General features: G+C 35.7%; 3 protein-coding genes across 3 annotated transcripts in view; all 3 read right to left on the bottom strand.

The window, feature by feature from the left end:
• LOC117316786 (aquaporin-1-like) overlaps nucleotides 1-16,813 on the bottom strand; it is a 65,205-nt gene extending 48,392 nt beyond the window's left edge. Inside the window, exons 1-2 of the mRNA XM_033871553.1 lie at nucleotides 16,688-16,813; nucleotides 6,786-7,017 (exon numbers count right to left, since the gene is read on the bottom strand). Of these exons, the coding sequence (XP_033727444.1) occupies nucleotides 6,786-7,004 (219 nt within the window). The 5' untranslated portion in view covers nucleotides 7,005-7,017; nucleotides 16,688-16,813. The remainder of the gene's footprint in view (nucleotides 1-6,785; nucleotides 7,018-16,687) is intronic.
• On the bottom strand, nucleotides 9,152-10,034 carry LOC117316301. The gene is made up of 2 exons (XM_033870842.1): nucleotides 10,009-10,034; nucleotides 9,152-9,965 (listed from the first exon to the last, which is right to left on the bottom strand). Exons 1-2 carry the CDS (start codon nucleotides 10,032-10,034, stop codon nucleotides 9,152-9,154), a joined length of 840 nt encoding a protein of 279 aa, XP_033726733.1.
• A 3,772-nt stretch (nucleotides 16,814-20,585) lies between the features above and the next one.
• Nucleotides 20,586-21,729, bottom strand: LOC117317161. Its single transcript, XM_033871960.1, has 2 exons — nucleotides 21,582-21,729; nucleotides 20,586-21,241 (listed from the first exon to the last, which is right to left on the bottom strand). Exons 1-2 carry the CDS (start codon nucleotides 21,710-21,712, stop codon nucleotides 20,701-20,703), a joined length of 672 nt encoding a protein of 223 aa, XP_033727851.1. The 5' UTR covers nucleotides 21,713-21,729; the 3' UTR covers nucleotides 20,586-20,700.
• Between the last annotated feature and the right edge of the window lie 207 nt (nucleotides 21,730-21,936).

Raw genomic sequence — 21,936 nt, 5'->3', positions numbered from 1 at the left:
GGCAGCTACAAGAAAAACACGCTGAGGGAATATGAGGTCGCAATATCCACCAATGTAATCAGGTGGAATAAGACCTCATATACGTATAGGAGTACGTTACATGCAATCTTTCGTTTTCAAAACGAAGTTCAACAACTACCGAAATGATGCAGTTGAAGAAAAGAAAAGGACGATCTCATCACTGGCATTAAAACATGCTATCTTATTAGTCCGTGATCTCGCAAACGACGTCCTGTACATGCACATGTAAAATAAAGTATGCCGAGATGACCCCCAAAAGTGCACCTGGTGACAGTCGATTATATAATCGCATGACCTTTTAACCCCGTATGTAAATGAAGAATCTGGACAGGCTGAGGGAGCCGTTTGAAAAATGGCGTGCTGAGCGAGGAATTCGGCGATGTTTTCACGGATAATTGTGTTTTGGATGTAACAATTCGTATTAAGTGACACGGTAGGTTAAAGATGAATGTTTCCCGATGACGGTTGTATATAGTGTACATCGTGTCAGTTTGAATAAATGTGTTTTTTAGTCGATTGAAGTGATATGGGGTGCCGTTTCGCTCGTGGCGGAGTTTCCGGCCTTCTGTATTACACAGTACACATACCACTGATATCATTTTTTTTTAATTCTCATTTTCTATGCAAGCGCCTGTGGATACAACCAAGCCGCCGCTGCTATAAAAAGAACGTGCTTCGTCACACTCGCATTCACTCTAATCTCAGGTGTTCACACCTGTATCACCTACACTACATATGTACACCACGTGACCTACAACTGTATTCGCGAACGACACCAAACAGACGAAGCACTTACCTGTAACCTGAGCAGAAAGATGGTCAGTGTCTCTCAGTTTATCTTTCAAATCTTGTTCAAAATAAAATCTCCAAATAAATGCTAAAAATGCATAACGAATTAATCCGAAATACTCTATCCATTTTCTCACGTGTTTTTCGTGGGTGCAGCCATTTCGATAACAAGTAAACAGTCCGAGGAGTTCCAATTTTTACTCGCGTCTACACTAGCACTCGGAACTCCTCGGATGTATTCATATTGTCTACGCTACACTACACTAGGGCTGTTGTAGTGCAGTAGTGCAGTTTTATCACGCTTTAATTGCGTTATGACACGTGCACAAATGATACGAAGACACGGAAAATATATCGATTGAAACTATGGATATAATATACTGTAACAGTTGTAAAGACTCGGGTAAGAGTTTACTCATATATACTCTGTTTATAATTTTATTAGGTGCATGTTTTTGTTGAGGCCCAAATTTATTGTATTGTCAAAATTTTCTTTTCTTTCTTTTATTGTAAAATAAAATATATATTTATTTATATAATTAACTCTTCAAATTCCATATCCAATATCGACAATTTCGTACAATGAAAACAAAAATCCGTTGGCGTGTGTATTGAGAACGTATACTATATAATAATAGAGAGATGTGTCGCTTTGCGCATGTATCGATAGGCTGATACTTGTCTCAATGAACGCACGCGATTTTATAGCGGTTCATATCCATGCATAACGAAAAAGAAAAATGTCTGCTCGTCCTTAGATACGACACTACCATATCTGGGGGATGTCTCGAAAACGATTTTTGGAAATCTGTACATGTGTTGTTATTTTTTTAATCTCAATTGGATGCTTTTTAACTTGCACTGTCAGCTTTAAGGGGACCGTTTCTGATCTGTCAGTGTTCTAGTTACATACGACATACGTTGAATATGACTACACGCTGCTGGTCTCATAATCAATGTTGAAAACATATTCCTACATGTATGTATAAATGGGTATAGGTCTATATCTCGGGTCCATATGTTCAATGTTGTACCCGGTTTTAGGATAGACCAAAGTATATGCATTGCCATTTCTGATATCAAAAATGTTTTCTGATTTCAGATACATGTAATAGTTTTTTTTAGCAAAACATAAGCTTTGATCTCGAAAAGTCGATTTCCTGATCTCAAACAAATGTTTTCTGATATCCAGAAATCAAAATTGATTATTTGATTTCTGATATATAAAAAAATGAATTTCTGATATCAAGACAATCTAATTTAAATCTAGATGGTCATTCTCACTACGTTACATGAACGTAGTCAGAATGACCATCTAGATTTTAATTACATTGGATATAAAGAATATATATATATATATATATCAGAAAATAGTTAATAAACTAATAATTATCAATGTTAAAAAAACAATGAGGGGATTACATTGGGCTACTAGAATGCAGAAATCTGTACATCAAATGGCGTGTCAGGACACGACTGCGTGACGTCATTAGAATATTGTTGATGTTTACATTAGGACATCTGAGGACCAATCATATTGCTGCAAGGCCATAAGCAACGGGAGTTTACAGAGAACAATACGGGAGCTGCGAGATGGTAAAAATGATGAAAACTTACATGGTATGAATACGATTATCTGGGATTCTGATTGTGACGTCATATTTAGGTGGAAATATCGTACTCAAACCACGTAATATTTAGTCATTTTCACTATCTCGAAACTAAATAACTAAGCATAATATCCTGAGACTGTTAAACTATATCAAAAGTATCAGCCAGAACAAAATATGTGGACGATCAGACAAGACATTACATTTGGGAGATCAACTGAGAGCTTATCTATTTACAATACCTACTCAGAAGATGGCGCTTAGAAAACCCATGCATTTTATGTGAAATGGAGTAGATCGGTGAAACTTTTGTTGAATAGTCGATTTCCAACAGACCATTCGTTGATAATTGACCTTGTAAGCTTTCATTATTTCAAGGACATGATCCATTTTAACGGCATACAGGGGTTATAGTCAACTGACCCCGGGTCAACATTCAACGTTACACCTCGTCGAAACATTTTCGATATGTTTAAAAACCTGTTAAGGTTAGCTTAGTTTCCATATCCCTACTGTAACCGTAGTTTGAATGCAATAAACTGTTATTGACCCTAGTTGGCAATAATGTTTATCATAGTTGACCTTACCAGTATTGTACAATGACTATTACTACGTTGAGAGATACGGGCTTGACGGGTCAATTAAGAATTTTTTACAAATGCTGGACCTATATCGGTGACATATGCTGAAATGAACTACGGTCACTATGTGACCGCGGCCCGGTACATTCCGTGTTTTCGTACTTACGGTTGATGTACTTCTCGACAAGGCAAGCCGTCAACGCAAGGTGTAACTGATGAGATTCAGGTACATTCAAAAGACACTAGAGTAAATTATACATAGAGATATCAATGCTTTTTTTTATCAAATTATATTTTTCACATATTCTGGTTCGCAGAATATTCTGTAAAATTAGATGATTAGTTTGAGCGTTAGCGGGTTAGTATTTGCAGCCATCGCCTCCACAGAATTACTTTATACAGGGGCAATATACATATTTGATCAGAGGTATGTTTACAGGTCTGCCAAGATTACACATAACATTCCTATCATAAAGAGTTCATCCGACAAATGGTCACCAGTATGCCTCGACATCTATCCATGACTGAACTTTCGACATCAAATCGAGACTTCCAGTAGTGATGTGATTATTGACTTATATTGCCGTCAGTACTACTTGACATTCAACAATAACTGAACTTTCGACATCACATCGAGAGTATTAGTGGTCAGGGTAATGTTGTCCATCACTGGTGTGATCTAAATGACCTTCATCCAGTTCAGGCAAAGCCGTGTATTGATCTGTTTGACCAAACAATGAATGAAAGGTCATGACTTGAATTTACACATAAAAGCGATTAAATCAAAATATGACACTACATATAAAAAGAATTATGGGAAATTGATTTTTTCAAATATTGACGGAAGTTCTTGCGTAGTGGATACTATTTTGAGACGGCAGCTTGAATACGGGATTATGAATGTGTGGCAATAATTAATAAACGGATTTTGAAACTAGTCAATGCAAACCCACACATCATAATGGGTTGGTGTTAGTTTGAGTGAGTGTTTTTTTCTAAATTTCAAAGATATATTTATTTTTAACATTGCTGAAGTTAAAAGTTTTACCAATTAATATATTCTGCTGAACTCGCCTGTAACGGGATGCGAGTCGCGTGTGAGTAATACCTTATCAGACTGGGAGTTAACCCATAAAGAATGGACTACACATGACAATGACCAGAACAAAGCATTCTATAGCTCTCTGTGAATCTCAATAACCAATCCTATGTTGATTTGTTTGTTACCTACATCCGGGATTATATGTATACCCGTCTTTCATTTGAGCATGTAAATAAGATTACATATTTAAGTCGGTGCAATACAAAATAATAAACCAATATATATATACATGTATATCGGATTAATGAGGTTGCTCTCGAACCACGGGCTATATCCTTAGCTATATGTTAATAAGTCTCAAAATACTCCGCATCTGATGCACTGTATTTAAAATACAAATAATATTGGTTAGAATAATTGCAGCTGTGATAAATCTTCGCGAAAACTCATGTAGTGAGAAAAAAAACATATATTGAACACTGGTTTTATCAAGTCGTTACGTTCTTCTAGGACTCGTCGTCAGCGATGTTAGGGACACCACACAGTCGTTACATCCTTCTAGGACTCGTCAGCGATGTTAGGGACATCACACAGTCGTTATGTCCCCACAATGCAGAGGACCTAGAATGTTTATACACAGAATGCGGCAGAAAAGTCATATTAGATGTGGAAAATGTCAATATCTGAAGAAAACATAAACTTACTTCAGCAAGATATTGATACCTGACTTGCCGGTACAGGTTGTTGGACAGGCGATATTTTATTTAACTTATATATTACAACCACTCTTCTGCTCTTAAACGATTAGAGCACTAAATGGAAGAATGGCAAATATAACCCAGGAAGCTGTCTAATTATTCCATTGATTTTGCTCCATCGATTATGTCGACTTTCTAAAGCAAGCCTAACAAACAGATCAAGGTGTAGCACGAAAACCATCCATGGATTGAAACCAGAGAAAGTCTTCATATACGGCTTCCCTCTTCGTTTTCATGTAGTACGTAGATTAAGACTGCAGGTGATCGATCAGGATGGCCATAAACAACCCTTTTAAGATATTACACATCGGCATCTCGTCTGGCGTACAAATTGTCGTCTGTGTGTGTATATAGATCAGGTGTAGGTTAACGAACGGTCCTGTTTAAGACTGATCACTTGTAAAAATACTTGTAAATGAGTGAGGCTCATTAGGGCGGGCGTGCATTCTGGTTATTCTAAATGATGCAGTCTGGAACGTAAGTGTTTCCTGAACCGTATCTGACTCTACCGTTAAATACAGGAAATCAACGACAGAGGGAGATATACTCAAATGGTTTAATGAAGCATCATTACCTCGAAACTTTTATTCGGTAAAACTCGGTTATAACGCCAACATTATATGGAAAAACATTATAACACTGTCCATCATAATGTTATACTTTGTTACACTGTCATCTTCTTACAGTAAAAGTTATAATGTCACCGTTCCCCAGTCAAGTTAATATGCTGCCATCATTGTACAGCGAATAGTGTTTTGACACTTTCATATCAAAACCCTTTTTACGCTACGCCTTATTTTGCGATACAGCGCGTTAGGTCTTTGGTTTCATTGTCCGCCCAACGCGTTTGGTTCTGTGTTTCATTTTCCGCCCAGCGCGTTTGGTCCCGGGTTCCATTGCCCACCCAACACGTTTGGTTCTGTTTTTCATTGTCCGCCAAGCGCGTTTGTTCCTTGATTTCCTTGTACGCTCAACGCGCGTTTGGTTCAAGGTTTCATTGTCCATCCAACGCGTTTGGTTCATGGTTTCATTGTCCGCCCAACGCGTTTGGTTCATGGTTTCATTGTCCGCCCAACGCGTTTGGTTCATGGTCGCATTGTCCGCCCAGCGCGTTTTATTCTGGGTTTAATTGTCCGCCCAGTCGAGGAAGGTGATAGGTTTTAAGGTCGAAACAATTTAATAAAATGTATGTTAACTGTCCTTAATGTCCAGTATGACAATGACAAGATTTTATTCTCATTAACATATTAAGTGTAGAGGCGACTGGTTTGGAAAGGCCGTACTTAAATGACATTAGCTGTGTAGTTAACTAGATAAAACAATGACGGTTTATTAGCCCGTCTTAAGTTTGATGTGACGGATGTGATTTTACAATATACATGTTTGCTATTTCAAAGTGATAGTTCTACAAAAGCGTGGCATCATCCGTAGTCTTCATATGACAATATTTGCATTTGCGGAGTGTGTTCGTTATATAACCTTATTAACGAAAACTTCGTATACAAGTGTGTAAACATGAAATTTGACGCGTAGGAATACATTATTCGTAGCCGGACCGTTGCACAAAATTAATGCGCAATCATTTCTATTTTGACACTCGGCTGGTAGGTCTGTTCGTATAGCGCCCAAACAAGAATGCCGATTTACATTTTAGATAACATTAATTAAAATCACAGGATAAAATATAAAAAGGAATAATTCTTGTTTTTTATCCTTTACTGATGTGTAAACTGCACTCAGATATTTCAACATGCTGCACTATTTGCGTCATTTGATCTTTTAAAAATGCAGTTTACAAACCAGTTAACGATAAAAAAAACCGGTTATTCCTTAATTATCTGTTGCAATGCATGACACAAACCTGAAAAGAATGCAATATCAGGCAAATCAATAACATACGAAATGATTTTACACATAAATTAAGAATTTGCTCATCAAAGACGAAATGTATTCATCATTGACATTTAGAAGTGATTGACATTACCTTTACAGGATCGTGGTCAAGAGGGGTATGTGTCCGAAGAGGAATAGATGACATACATCCGAGGAATACAAACAGCATTGTTCCAACTAATTCGGCCAGCACGGCGCGCCAGAATGACCATAACTTTAACTCTCCAAACTGTAACGGCTTCGTTTCCGGTTCCTTTGGTTTCCGGATTTCCGACAATTTGTTGGTGATATGGTGCACAAATGCTTCCATGGTTCAGTTATTTCTGAAAAGTATGGATTAAAGTTAAATTAAACTACAGTTGTAGTTTGTATACCAAATTAAACTTAACTGTTCTTCATTCCCAGTTTAAAACTTCAAACATCACCCTGTTTCTTAACACGGAAATATCAGGTTAGTCAATTTTTCTAGCTCCCAAGGGGATGGAATATTTTATTGATAGCATCTACGTTTTTATGCCATATGGTTTAAAAGAAACTCATCAATACGCGGGGACGACGGAATAAAATGTCCTGTGGACACTTGTCAGATGTAATGTACGTTTATTCTCGTGTGCCCCGCATAGCAATAATTAGCAGACTTTTTGTTGTGCTTTATTGTGCGTTTCGTTGTTCTAATTATATGTAAGGCCCTCGTGAGATTTTATGAGAACGTGATGATGACGCGTCATGCTATATGCAATATGTTTATGTTGTAATATATCAGTTAAATAACACGATTAACAAAGCACACATGTTTATGTGAATAGGTGATGGATGTATGAATTAAAAAATATATGATTTACATTTATACTTGCTGACCGATAATAATGCATTACACAACTGTTTTGTCTTTCCGGGGTTATTAGACACTATGACGAAACCTAAACATAGCAAGAAGACTTATTTTCAGGAAAGTTAGTCCAACTGCAGAGTTTGAGGTAAAATATACAGATTTCTAAAAATAGCCCCAAGCTCCACTATTTGTCTCGAAAATATCCTTCTTACCATGCTTAGATATCTTAATAGCATTTAATCAGGGCATTTTTATTAATTGAATATGCCTCCCTATGTTTCATAATTGTGCAATATAATTTTTTATTTGCATTTCAAGGTCAAAACAGAATCGATGTTTATGCTTTTATAAGGTGAAATTCGGTGAAACGAATGTCCCTACCACCTGCTATTGATACTTGTGAGCATAAATGCTTGGTTATTTTGTACAATATACGTGATCTACCTGATCTTACGGTGTTCTCCTCAAACTTGCACATTTACACATGGTGACAGCAAGACGCATGGCTAGCTAATTGATCAAGTTATTATGGTTCCATTGCACCGAGGCAGCGATTAATAGGTTAGATGAATCGGAAAATCGCCTTGGCCTCACCAAACTGAACTTAAATGACCACAGTTGATTATAGGACATTACAATACTAAACCAACCGAATCGTGATTCAGCTCACTATGTATAGACCTGTACATACTAGGTCACAATAAGCTGACATGACTGGGAGGAGTGATGCAAAATAAATCCTCGTTTCCTTTTAAGATCGAATGCTTGATTCAATAAAAATTGAAAACATTTTTCTACGTGTACTCAATAACCTTTTGATTAGTCGTTGTGTGTAACTGAACCGTAGCTAGTAATATTGTAATGCAACCAGCTGCCGTAAGTTATGATGAGGGCGGGTACCAAACCTGAGTTCAAGTTAAGAATGTATGTCACATGTAAGTTAGAATTATCACAGGCGAGATATGTAAAACGAACCTTATATTACCTGTGTCCATACCAGTACCTGTAGTTTTACGACTGTCGAATAGTAGCTTATGGAGCCTGTGACTTCAAGACATGTGACACTAGGGCCTGTGACTATAGAGGACGAGACAATATGGGCGAGACTATAGGGGACGAGACAATAGCGGCGAGACTATAGGGGACGAGACAATAGGGCCTGTGACTATAGGGGACGAGACAATAGGGCATGTGACTATAGGGGACGAGACAATAGGGCCTGTGATTATAGGGGACGAGACAATAGGGCCTGTGACTATAGAGGACGAGACAATAGGGCCTGTTACTATAGGGGACGAGACAATAGGGCCTGTGATTATAGGGGACGAGACAATAGGGCCTGTGACTATAGGGGACGAGACAATAGGGCAAGTGACTATATGGGACGAGACAATAGGGCCTGTGACTATAGGGGACGAGACAATAGGGCATGTTACTATAGGGGACGAGACAATAGGGCCTGTTACTATAGGGGACGAGACAATAGGGCATGTAGCTATAGGGGACGAGACAATAGGGATGAGACTATAGGGGACGAGACAATAGGGCCTGTGACTATAAAGGCTGTTACTTTGAGGTATATGAGTATAGCGCCATGACTTCAAGGCATGAGACTCTAGAGGCTGTTACTTTAGGGCTTGTGACAATAGTGGATGAGACAACAGGGCCTGTGACTTTAGGGCATGTGAGTATATGGCATGTGACTTTAGGGCTTGTGACAATAGTGGATGAGATAACAGGGCATGTGACTTTAAGGACGAGAGCAGGACTGTGAGTATAAGGACTGAGTTAATAGGGCCTGTGACAAAAGGGCCAGTCACTTTAGGGCCTGTGCCTGTAGAGCTTGTGACTGGAATGCCTGTAACTATACGGTCTGCGACTTTAGGGCCGTTGACTATACGGCCAATGACTTTAGGGCCTTTGACTATACGGCCGATGACTTTAGGGTCATTGACTATACGGCCGATGACTTTAGGGTCATTGACTATACGGCCGATGACTTTAGGGTCATTGACTATACGGCCGATGACTTTAGGGTCATTGACTATACGGCCGATGACTTTAAGGCCTTTGACTATACGGCCGATGACTTTAGGGTCATTGACTATACGGCCGATGACTTTAGGGCCTTTGACTATACGGCCGATGACTTTAGGGGCAATGACTATACGGCCGATGACTTTAGGGCCTTTGACTATACGGCCGATGACTTTAGAGCCTTTGACTATACGGCCAATGACTTTAGGGTCATTGACTATACGGCCGATGACTTTAGGGCCTTTGACTATACGGCCGATGACTTTAGGGTCATTGACTATACGGCCGATGACTTTAGGGCCTTTGACTATACGGCCGATGACTTTAGGGTCATTGACTATACGGCCGATGACTCTAGGGCCTTTGACTTTATGCCTGCGACTATAGGGCCTGTGACTGTGTCTAAAGACAATATATATCAAGTTTAATGATAACCATTTCTTACATGAGGTCAATAAAATCACTCGACATATTCTCCAATCTTATAACTTTGGTGCATAACCAAAAACATTGGTACATAGTTCATACTAAAGGTTGAAATTTGATTAAAAAATGACATTTTCTACACATATTCAGTTTCTGGACAGAGCTCCTATAATTGTGTACTGATCTGTTCATTCGACGAGACTTCTGGCTGCGACCTCCCGTCGAAATCGGCTCGTGTTCCGGTCTATATACCATCAGACAGAGTGATGATAATAAAACCTTAAAACCTTGTTTTGGTTAAATGACTTTCATAAATATGAGGGTTAGATTACTAAAGGGTATATTCGTTATATTCATGATCTGTACACGGGCGGTGGGAAAGAAATATACCCTAGTTTTTCGGAGATAGACTTTTCTCAACAAAATTATAACTATGTGGCAGGTGATTGTGTATATGAAAGATAGAATATAATGATTACTGTTTGACACAATGTCAATAACATTGAGATATTAAAGGCCGGTTAAATGGCCATGCTTGGCAAGGGCGACGAATCCTGTTTTTTAATATAACACCATGATGTACACACGCATATACATGTATATAGAGGATGAATTTATGTTACAATATTTAGTTTAATATTTGCACCGTCTAACGACCTTTCATCAGCTAGTCATTTACGAATGTCATCATCAGTGTGAGCGATGCATGCGTGTGGTGTCTGTGTTTGTGAAACTGATTTCAACGTTATTACTGCTACCATACAGAAGTAAACTGACGAAGTCAATTTGTATTACAAGTCAATTTGTATTACAAGTCAATTTGTATTACGAGTCAATTTGTATAACGAGTCAATTTTCTGTTGTTTTGGTACTCTTTTCCCCACTAAACAAAAACAGACAAAAGCGATTCTGTATCCCAGAAATAAGAATTACGAATATCAGCATCAAAGATAAAACAAACACACAAGTAAATATCCCTGACCATTCCGGAATTTTCCCCCTGCTTTCATCCGGGCAAAAAAATCATGATTTAGTCGTTATACAGTAACTTATTCCGCCGTTGTTGTAAAACAAATAAAGGTTATACTTAAACGGCAAAATATAATGTCTTTAACCAAAAATTGATACAACCATGACAACATATGACAAAAACAATTACCATGACAACTGTAAAGAAACGGAACAATGATCATCAGATGTCAATGTAAACTTCATTTATTGCTCATTTTACAGCAATGGCGACACAGGTTGAATAAACTTTTCATATTTATATTAATCGGATTGAAGCGCGAGAGGTCGTTTTTGCTTTTCAAACAGATTTTCCTTGGAAAGCTCTCTCTAACCAACTTCATACCAATGTTAAGCCATCACCACACTCCTGCATCTTTCACACGGTGAAGGCCGTCATTAACTGACCAGATGTTTACCACAACTTCAACCAAAGTTATTGAATATGGCACTTGATGAAAAGGGTGCACAGGGAAACCTAACTGATGACATTTAATGATGCTACCGAGCACCATAAAGAAAGTATATTATACAGTATGTGTTCATCAGAACCATATGAACTGTCATTTTATTATTATGTTTAAAACAAAAATACGTTAAGGCATCTCGATACCTTATGCATGAAAGAACATTTTTGAATAAAATGTTATAAAATATTGATTTATCAGGAATTCGTCTCTTCTTTAGGATGAAATGATATGAGGGTGCTTAATTGTTTTATTGCAATTAATATTTCTAAGGTACAGTGTTTATACCTGTTAACAAATCTATAGTCTTGAAAGTCTTAGGGTGTATTTATACTTAAAAGATAAATACTCTGTATGGAAACCCAATAAAAGTGTGTCAAGATTCAACCAAACCCACAAAATAAAGAACTAAAAGCTAAACAAAAAATCTACAAAATTGAACTCAGTTTGGGTACAGGTAATCGACTTATTTCGATACATAAATATGACGTGTACGCTTTTAGCTTATCTTTACTCATGAACTTATATTCAAATATCCACATGAAATGAATGGTATATATATACAAATCAGGGCGATATTATAAATGCATCTGTGTAGCGGGAAGTTATATCAGTTAAGTAAGCCGGCGGCTGTTTGTTTAATGTTAACATCTTCAATCACTTCTGCAATTAAAGAAAAAACTATGCTTCTCCCATGATTGCGTCAATTTTCGTCCATTCATATACAATGTTTATTTGAAAGTTAGTACAGAAAGTGAAAAGGTATTCGTTTTTCTTGTAATAAGACATAATTTTAAAGACGGACTACAGCAATTTAAAATATATTGTGATGTCACAGCCAGGTGAATTGGGGTTTAACGATTTTTAAATAAACTAGCCTGCAGCCAAACAACCAACATCTCGTACTGACTGTATCTTGACAGATGCTGTCAATGCTTTTTATTGCTTCAACGAAAATGCTACGCGGAAATATGTTTATATCGTAAAAACAGAAACTTATTTTGTTTAAATTGAGTATTTTTAATTGTCTTCAATTCGTTAAGAATTGTTCTTGCTGGCTACTATAAGATGCTGACGAGTCAGCACGCAGTGTATTCGGTTTTATGTTTTAGGACAGATTTGATTGATATGGCAAAAACAATTTTGAAAACGTCTGATCAACACATCTATTGGAGGGATTTGCAAGGTCACTTTTTCCTTGATTCGTAATCGGCCCCGAAGGGAGCGAAGTAAAATGGCATGGTATTAAAAGGAACGCTTTGTCAAAGATAAATCAATAACATTATCTGCGTACATTTTTGAAGCAAGTCTGGATTATAAAAAAAAAACCAATTAACAACATGAAATCCTAAAAGTTTCGTTATGTATTACTGAAGTAAAATGGTAAAGGCTGAGTGAATGTGGTGTTGATTAAAGTAAAAGATCAGGCGGATAAATGTTTTTATCATATGACTACCGTTATATACGGTGTCATAAACCCATCACATAAATTTTCTTTATGACACTAGTGTAATAACACCTTTCGCTACGCTGATTGGCTGGTTCCGTGAGAACTGTATTCATACGCGTGGGAACGACCTACTTCTTTTTACTACGACTCGTAAAAATGGCGACTAGTGCTTGTAAACTTTGAAAAAAAATCAACTGAACGACAAATTGGTCTATTAACATAACATATTGTACAATCAAAGATAAAATCCAATATGTAAACATCCTAAGTTTTTTAATTATATTTATACTATAAGATGTTAAATTAGGCCTGGCAAACATCTATTTTATGACCCCTAGTAACATATTTCAACTCCGATAGAAAATTGCGGTTGCGTTGTCCGATAAGACATATCTAGTCTAGATTCTTTTCAAATAAACAAATAATAACATTATTTAATAAAATCCTCATGAAAAACGGCAATGTAGTTTGTTACAACTTGCCTTCAACGGTTACTCAGAATAACATGCTGACACTGTCGTCGACAAACACGTGTAATGTCAAAACAAACAACACTGCCAACAAATCGGCATCCAAAGTCGCTTTTCACGGCAGTCTGAACACAATGTTCAGTGGGAATATTCACGGTGGAACATTTCACATCTCCATAAACTCCCGCGAGGACGAGGATAAACACAAAGCAGTGAAAAGGCGCCGTACAATGGTTCTGTACGACAGCGACAGCGAATAGACATTTGTACAACGAAGCCTCCATTATCGCGCCAAGTGACGTCACGGCTTCGTCACATCAAAAACAGTCGCTCATGAACTTTCAAACTAAAATATTTTCCTCATTGTTTCAAACACCAAGGACAATTTATCTATTATAGATTAAATGAAAAAATGCTGAAATTTTGTTTTGAGACGTGTATTTAATAAAATGAATCCTTTTCAAGAGTCAGTTGTGTTAGAACTATTTCTTCTCTCATCGGTATAATTGACCTACTTCGAAGGTTCGGGTGATTTGGTTGAGATGTGACGATTCAAGGCAAAAGAGAAAATCAGTTTTTGATGGGGAACGATGAAAGAAAACGTCATATGATAAAAAGAATCTGTCATTCGTTTCCCTTCATATTAGATTTATGATACTCGTTTAGAATTTTTTATTTTTGCTCGCCAGAGGCTCGCAAAAATAAAAAATTCAAAACTCGTATCATAAATCTACTATGAAGGGAAACTCAAGACATATCCTCTATATAATAAAGGCAACAAAATGGAAATTGAGTAAAATTTATGAGAAACTGGGCATAATAAACAGTTATTGTAAAAGAAAACATGTCAAAAGCATTGCTAAACTTACAAGGCTTTTGAAAGTGATGTGAATAGTCGGATGTATATTGACAATGCTACTTCACCTGGACACGGAAATTGAGAGAAAAGTCCTACAATTGTACGTTATCACCATAAACACATTGATCTACAAAAAGAAACCTTTGATATGTTACCATGAGCACCACTCAAGGGTATAAGCTTTATCTACGCCCAACGTCTCTGACAACACAAATGGATGTTACATTTCAATCGCCAATTAAGAAGACGCTCATAAAGCGCGTTAAAGATTGTGAATAACCATAGCAACAAAATCGATTAAATATTGATTCACATGTTTCTAGTATCAGCGCCATATTAAGCCAACAAGGGGTCTGACCAAAACGTTAACTCCAATTACGTACTTAAAAACATATATTCTATGATAATAAACAGCATCACTTGTTTTAATTGATATAACTATGTATATGGATAAAAAATCTTGTTGCACATTGAATATTTTGCGAGAAATGCATTTTTCATATGAATCAGGTAATAATAACAGCAGTACAATAATAATGAATTGGCAGAAAACACTTGTTAATATCTCCTTAATCTTAATTATGTTTTTATATTTATTTTTTATTCATTGATTCACCTTTGGTGTCCCTAAAAACTACTGGATATATATTTTCCTCGTGAATATTGTATATCCTATGATTTAGCAGTGCAAGTCATGTAGTTGGACGTACAATCTGGAACTTTTGTAATAAGGATAAAACATTCTGCGTAGATGTACATGTACCTACATAATAGGCCTGACCTTAATTAACATTATTTGGGAAAAAAACATTCGATTTGAAATTGAAAACAAAAGTTGTCACCAATAATAACACACCATTCAGATGTATATATATTAGTGAGTAAAAGATAAATTTAGCAATCTGATTTCACATGGAATATGAAATTAACAACATACACATTGAAATAACTGCGTGTAAAGTTGTTACCCTGAAGGTTTGATGCCGTCACTTCAGCACGAGGTATGTCTTATATACGGACCTAAACTCATCCTCACAGGGGCGACCGCTCAACTAAATGCCAAAAGTGAGGCAATTGTCAAGGGAGACGTTAGGCTTTCACGTAGAAACGATAAACGGAACATATTGCAATCATAGGATATCTTTTTAAGTTTTTAATTTCCCCTGTCAGCTTTTATACGATTTCCTAAAATATAATTATATACAACTGATCATGACATGTTGTCGTATTGTGACGTCACAAATACTTTACGCCGTCACAGTGAATCTGTGACGTCGCATGATTTCTATGCCGAGTCTTAAAAATATGTTTGAACATTTTTACTTATATTCTCATAAATTTACTCTCATGGCTATCTTATATGAAATTTAAGGAAATTTAATGAGGATCGTGGCATAAAATAATTAAACTCGTTTAACAAAATCCCATACTACATAGCCACGCGTGTAATATACTCTGTTTCGCAGAAATCAATAGAAATAATTATATGTTGCATATGAAATTATATTTCAAGCATGTGCTATTTTAAAAGTGCTACAAAAACAAATATCTGTTGATAGGACATTAAACTAAACATCAACAAAATCACACTGAATGGCGAACATAATGTTTACGAGTAAGTCAATCTTTTCCTCCCGTGTTTTACAGATATTGACACATGTATTACTATTTTTACAAATGTCAGGTCGACATCATCATATTGTCATGTCACTTGAAATATAACGTTACAATGTTGTCTGGCAAATACAGTTTTTTTTTCCTTTTTAAAATCCTTTTTTTTTCAATGATTAATCCCATAATATTTAACGACAAATATTCAAGCTAATTAGATTTACAGACATCAGAGGTAATGTTAAGCTCGACATCGTCTTTGTTAATATCATTTTGGTTAATACAACCACATATTCACCTCACACCGAGTTATTTAACCGTCTTTATTTATGTAAATAGCAGAGTTTGATTATGTTCAGTTTGGTATTGTTTAACGTCCTATCAATAGCTATTTTAAAGATGCCGTATTTTAGCAGTTGTACATTTCAATTATATAAATAGCAGAGTTTGTTTATGTTCAGTTTGGTATTGTTTAACGTCCTATCAATAGCTATTTTAAAGATGCTGTATTCTAGCAGCTGTATATCATATTCATTGTTAAGGATATTATGATGTAATATCCGATATGGAAAAACATCATGTGTATCATTGATAATAAAACATAACGTTTACCTTGTAACCACTCAAACTGATTAGGCTCTTTTCCTTCATTTCTCTTGTTTATCCTTTTTCGAAATTAATGTAATTGTATATGATTTTATACATATCTACATATATGCTTTAATATTTTGCAAACATTCCGTTTTTATATAACAATAAGCAAACAAATTAAATCCGGTAATGAAATGTTAAGCAAACTCTCAATACCACACGATATTAAATGATAATCTCACCTGGTGATTAAATCTTGAATTCCAGACTGACGTGTGGAGAAGAGAACTAAGGTACTGCTGGCTGGTTCAGGTGTAGTGATTTCCCCGCGGTGATTACCGGTCTCCTGTCAACACACGGGTTGTAAATGTTAGTGTATTTACCTAGGAATACAGGTAAACGTACAGGTATATATACCGCTGCTGCATCTCGTGAGCAGGGGGCTCCAAACAGGGAATTCGAACGGAATCCAAACTACACTAACGCGATAATGGGGTATAAGTCGAGGAGGGATCGTCGGATGACTGTTGGACTTGTGAAAAGGCAGTCTGTAGGTATTCTGGGTTTTTGTCAGAGGGGAAGTAGTTGTAACAGCGAACTACAGTGTATATATACGGATTGATCCGAATTTACAATAAGATAATATGACAATTATCGACTTCGGTAAAAATAGTTGACACTGGAGCGTATACTGCAGGTAAATGTCATCATCACACGTCTCCTCTCCTGTATATATGAGGCTTCAGAAGGGGGGGGGGGGGGGGGGGGGGGGGTTACGGGGTATTGATACGGAGAGGCAGGGAAGTAGGAATGGATGGTACGGGCTGGGTAGGGTAGACAGGGTGGAGTACAGATGGGGAGTTATGAGGATATGGTGTACGGTGGTAGGATGGGCTACATTTGTAGGTGCAATGATGTAGAAAGGCTGTACGAAATAGGAAGACGACCAAACGGTCGAGTAGGTTAGGAGTGTCAAACAGGAATATGGGTAGGGTACGGGAGCAGAGTGTAATGAAAAATAGACGGAACATGAATTCATCTGGGTTATCATCTAATAAGCGTAGTTGAAGGGTCATCTGTACAGCAGAATTAGTTGCTTTTCAAACACGAATAAGCGTCTAAAGATTTGCACAAAAATAGTCATGTAATATACGAACATGATTGTTAGGACATGCAGTTTCTTACAATCATTGATGATTTGCTGAAGATGCTATCAGTTTCTTCTATAGAGTTACTTTGTGGTAATATGTAACATGTCATAATTCTAATATAAGTCACGTAAATGACCAAACCTAAAAAATAGCCAAGCTGTTATGCTCGCAAGTGTCTATAGCACAGGGTTGGAGCATTTGTTTGACCGGATTTTACTTTATGTACATATAAAGGCTTATTTTGTTTTGACCTTGACATGCAAATGGCGGCTGTGGATAATAGCACACAACTATGGCATATAGGGAGGCATTTCAATCAATAAAAGTGCTACTATTTCATTTTTTAAGGTTTTCTTTATCATACTAAGAAGGGCCTTTTAAAGTCAAAATATAAAACTTGTAAGTTTGTGGCCATTTTTTTTAAATAGGCATATTTTACCTCAACGGTTGAATATTTTTTCCTAAAATCAGTCATCTTGTCATTTGTAGAGTGCTTTATAATGTCTGATAGGGGCATTTTTGATAATTGAATTACATCCTCATATGCCATATTTGTGTGATATCATTCACGGCCGCCATTTGCATTTCAAGGTCAAAATAATATACTATTTTGTGCTTTAGACACTTGTGAGCAAAACAACACGGTTAGTTTGTGCAATATATGCGATACAAATGAGCTTATTATGTCCCCCTGAAACATGCATTTTTCGTATGTTTTGTTGAAATTTACAAACAGTTTAAAAATTACATGTCAACAGCAAGTCCCACCATTTGCCATGATACATACTAAATGTTCAAGTTATTTCTGTTAAATTGCACCATAGTAGGAATTTATAGGCTTGTAAAATATCACTGTTTTGACTGGATTTGCTGTTGAGATGCCCCTTAAGTCGCAACAACGCGTTAGTTCTGTCAGCTGTTGAGAGATATGATGACACCCTGGAGGTTTTCTCTCTCCCAGAATGCCCCATTCAAGATGGCTGCCAATGGGGCAGCCATCTTGAAAAGTGGCATTCTGGGAGAGAAAAAACCTCCATAGATGCCATCAATTCTCTCCCCTGTATCTTGGTTTCAAAATACAGAAGTGACGTACAGTTGTACCTTTCTTTAACTGTATTTTCTTGAGATTTTATCTTTTCAGGTTCTTTTGGACATCTTCTTCTTTCAATATCTATTGTTGATGATTCATGGTGTATACCAAAAAACATTGGAACCAAATTCATCAGAGGCCTTGGTGATTAAAACAAGATCTCATGACAAATGATCCTGATGACACGTAAAAAGTTTCTGTCTGTGTATCAGCCATGCTCGATTTGTTACACCCCATTTTTAAATATGTGTAAACCACCAAACTTTCCAGAATGAGGCTGTGAAGAATTCAACATGGCAGCCTCCATGTGTTTACATCACCTCAGGATGTTTATGGGTTTTAACATTATAAAATATAGCAGGTAAGTTGTTTCTTTAATCTTTTTAATCTTATCATAGAATAGTTATTGTAAATATACCAAGGAAGTTTGTTTTTATCATGATTTACGGAGATTGATTTGTTGATGCTCAAGTTATCATTGACTCAGTGTTACGGAGGTTATTTTTTGGAGATTACAGTAGATTTAGATAGTTTTTATTGTAAAATGAAATCATCTCAGTTCAAAATGATCATTCTGAATTGATGTCTTCACTACAGTAGTAAAATAAAGGTTTTGTTTTGTTGCTAGAACTAAAAATATTACCATGGTAAACTGGTTTCACTTTTCTATTCCCGGAACTGTGAGGTCACAGCCATAAATGTCTTGAGTTGTACGGAGGTCATTTTTTGGAGATTACAGTAGATTTAGATAGTTTTTATTGTAAAATGAAATCATCTGAGTTCAAAATAATCATTCTGAGTTGATGTCTTCATAGTTTTGATAATTTAAAGGTTTTGTTTTGTTGCTAGAACTACAAATACGACCATGGTAAAATGCTTTCACTTTCTATTCCCGGAACTTTCTAGAGAGTGTGACGTCACATCCATAACTGTCTGAAGTTGTACGGAGGTCATTTTCCGTAAATTACAATAGATTTAAATGGTTTGTATTGTAAAATGGAATCATGTCAGTTCAAAATAATAATTCTGAATTGATATCTTCACAATTTTAATAATTTTAAAAGGTTAGATAGTGTCTTTTCATGTATAGTATGGATTTCCGTAGAATGTTTTCTTCATTGAATCTATTCATAGGTGGCGCTTCTTGTGACGTCACATTTAGAACATCTGCATACCAGCGTTCCATTGCTGTCCTGGATTCCAGAGGTGACGGGTGTGTGGTGAGTATTTAGAATGAATTTTTGTTATTTATTTCATTAAAAGTTAGGATATATATTTAATTAATAATGTAGCATATTAGTAAACATATTATATGCCCCCCATGGTCAAATATTTGTTCACGGTATTTTTCTGTAAAATAGGTACACGTTTTTTTGAGAAAATCTATTTTATATTGTACATTTGTATGTAGATGAGTATGGTAAGTATTTGTTTGCATTTCAGGTACATATTTTTCATGAGATTTGTTGTATCAATGTTAATGAATAAAAAAATGAAAAACAGTGTTGTTTTTTCTAATACACGGAATTTTTGAGCTGCTATGAAGATTGTTTTTTTCAGGTTGGTAATATTTAAATTTGTATTCTACTTTTGAAAATAAAAGACATTAAAAACATGTTTTCAATTTTCTCTCTTTACTTTTCAGCAAACAAACTTATCCCATTCCCATTTTTGGTCCATGAAATAAGAAAATACTCAGATTTTTCCAACTAATTTTTTTTATTTTAACAATTGAAATAAGTAAAAATTACAAACATCAAATTACAAACAATATGTTAATCTAGATTGTCTAAACCTTTTCATATATTTATCAGTATGATGATGGTTATCTAAAGCTTCAGTAAATGTTTGTAATACAGCTAATCTTTTAACTGTAACTTGTTCATCATAAAACATACCCTTTATAACATATTCATATTTCTCTATTGAATTAACATTTACAAACATATCATATCTAAAAATCAAATATCTACATCTAATTAAATAATACTTATTTTTGAGGTAATAACATATTCTATTGACTGTTTTTAATGGAAGAGACATGTTTAATATGGTTTACAAGAGATTCAAATTCTACAAAAGATAGTGGTATTCCTATTTTGGTAGGATGTATTTGATCAGTGGCAGGTATCTTAAAGAACTTTCTAATATCTACACATACATAGGGTGTTTGAATTCCTATGAAAACATCATTTCCTAATTCTTGTAAATATTTTACAGATTTGTTGTCTTTAAAATCTTGTATACATGAATGAATTGCTGGAGAGAGTTCTTCTATCAATACCATTTGTTCAAAAGTCAGTTTCAGAGTTGTTATACGTTTCTGCAGCAATGCACAATCAGAGTTTATTCTCAAAAACGTTGCATTACCCAAGCTGTACACAGTTTCAACATCATAAATCACTGGGTTAAATTCTCTTTCATTTTCATCATCATCTTCAGTTTGAGTTTGTTCTTCATATGTTTGTAATTGATCTATATTGTTGTGAGTATTTCCTTCTTTATATTCTATAGGGGAGTTGTCTACTTTACTCAATGTGTATGGTTTCTTGGATCTGTAATAAAAAAAAAAAGACATGATTTCTTAGATTTGTATAAAAAAAGACATGATTTCTTGGATCTGTAATAAAAAAAAGACATGATTTCTTGGATCTGTAATAAAAAAAGACATGATTTCCTAGATTTGTATAAAAAAAAGACATGATTTCTTAGATTTGTATAAAAAAAGACATGATTTCTTGGATCTGTAATAAAAAAAGACATGATTTCTTAGATTTGTATAAAAAAAAAGACATGATTTTTTTAGATTTGTATAAAAAAAAGACATGATTTTTTAGATAAGTATGAAAAAAAAACATGACTTCTTACTAACTTCTTACAAAAAAAGACACTTACCCATGTTTAGTTCTGACATGTCTTTTCACAGATTTCTTTGATCGATAACTTTTGGCACAATCCTCACATTTTATAAAGACTTTCTGTGGTGGAGAGAGTGTTGGATCCATGTTGACAGCTTCCTGGCTCATCTTGAAATGTCAAAACAATTTTGTGCTCTTGCATAAATAACCTTCTAGGGTTGCACGTTCAGGAATTTCAAATCTAGTATATAGATATATTGTTTAGCATTCTGTACCATACACACCATAACCCTCACACTCTGAATTAAACACATAAAAAAACTAAATCATGACAAAATCATGACAAAAATGACCAAATCATGACAAAAATGACAAAATATGACAAAATATGA

Source organism: Pecten maximus, chromosome 18, assembly GCF_902652985.1.
Source record: "Pecten maximus chromosome 18, xPecMax1.1, whole genome shotgun sequence".
Lineage (NCBI taxonomy): Eukaryota > Metazoa > Mollusca > Bivalvia > Pectinida > Pectinidae > Pecten > Pecten maximus.
The sequence above is the reverse complement of the archived record's forward strand: the minus strand, read 5'-3'. Positions and strand labels throughout refer to the sequence as shown.

Bases quoted from the DNA above. Each gene is read 5' to 3' on its own strand.
- LOC117316301 (XM_033870842.1), bottom strand. From the start codon at position 10,034: ATGTCGAGTGATTTTATTGACCTCAT. The intron at 9,966-10,008 runs GTAAGAAATGGT...TATTGTCTTTAG, and splicing joins AGTGATTTTATTGACCTCAT to ACACAGTCACAGGCCCTATA.
- LOC117317161 (XM_033871960.1), bottom strand. From the start codon at position 21,712: ATGAGCCAGGAAGCTGTCAACATGGATCCAACACTCTCTCCACCACAG. The intron at 21,242-21,581 runs GTAAGTGTCTTT...TTTTTATTACAG, and splicing joins CATGTCAGAACTAAACATGG to ATCCAAGAAACCATACACAT.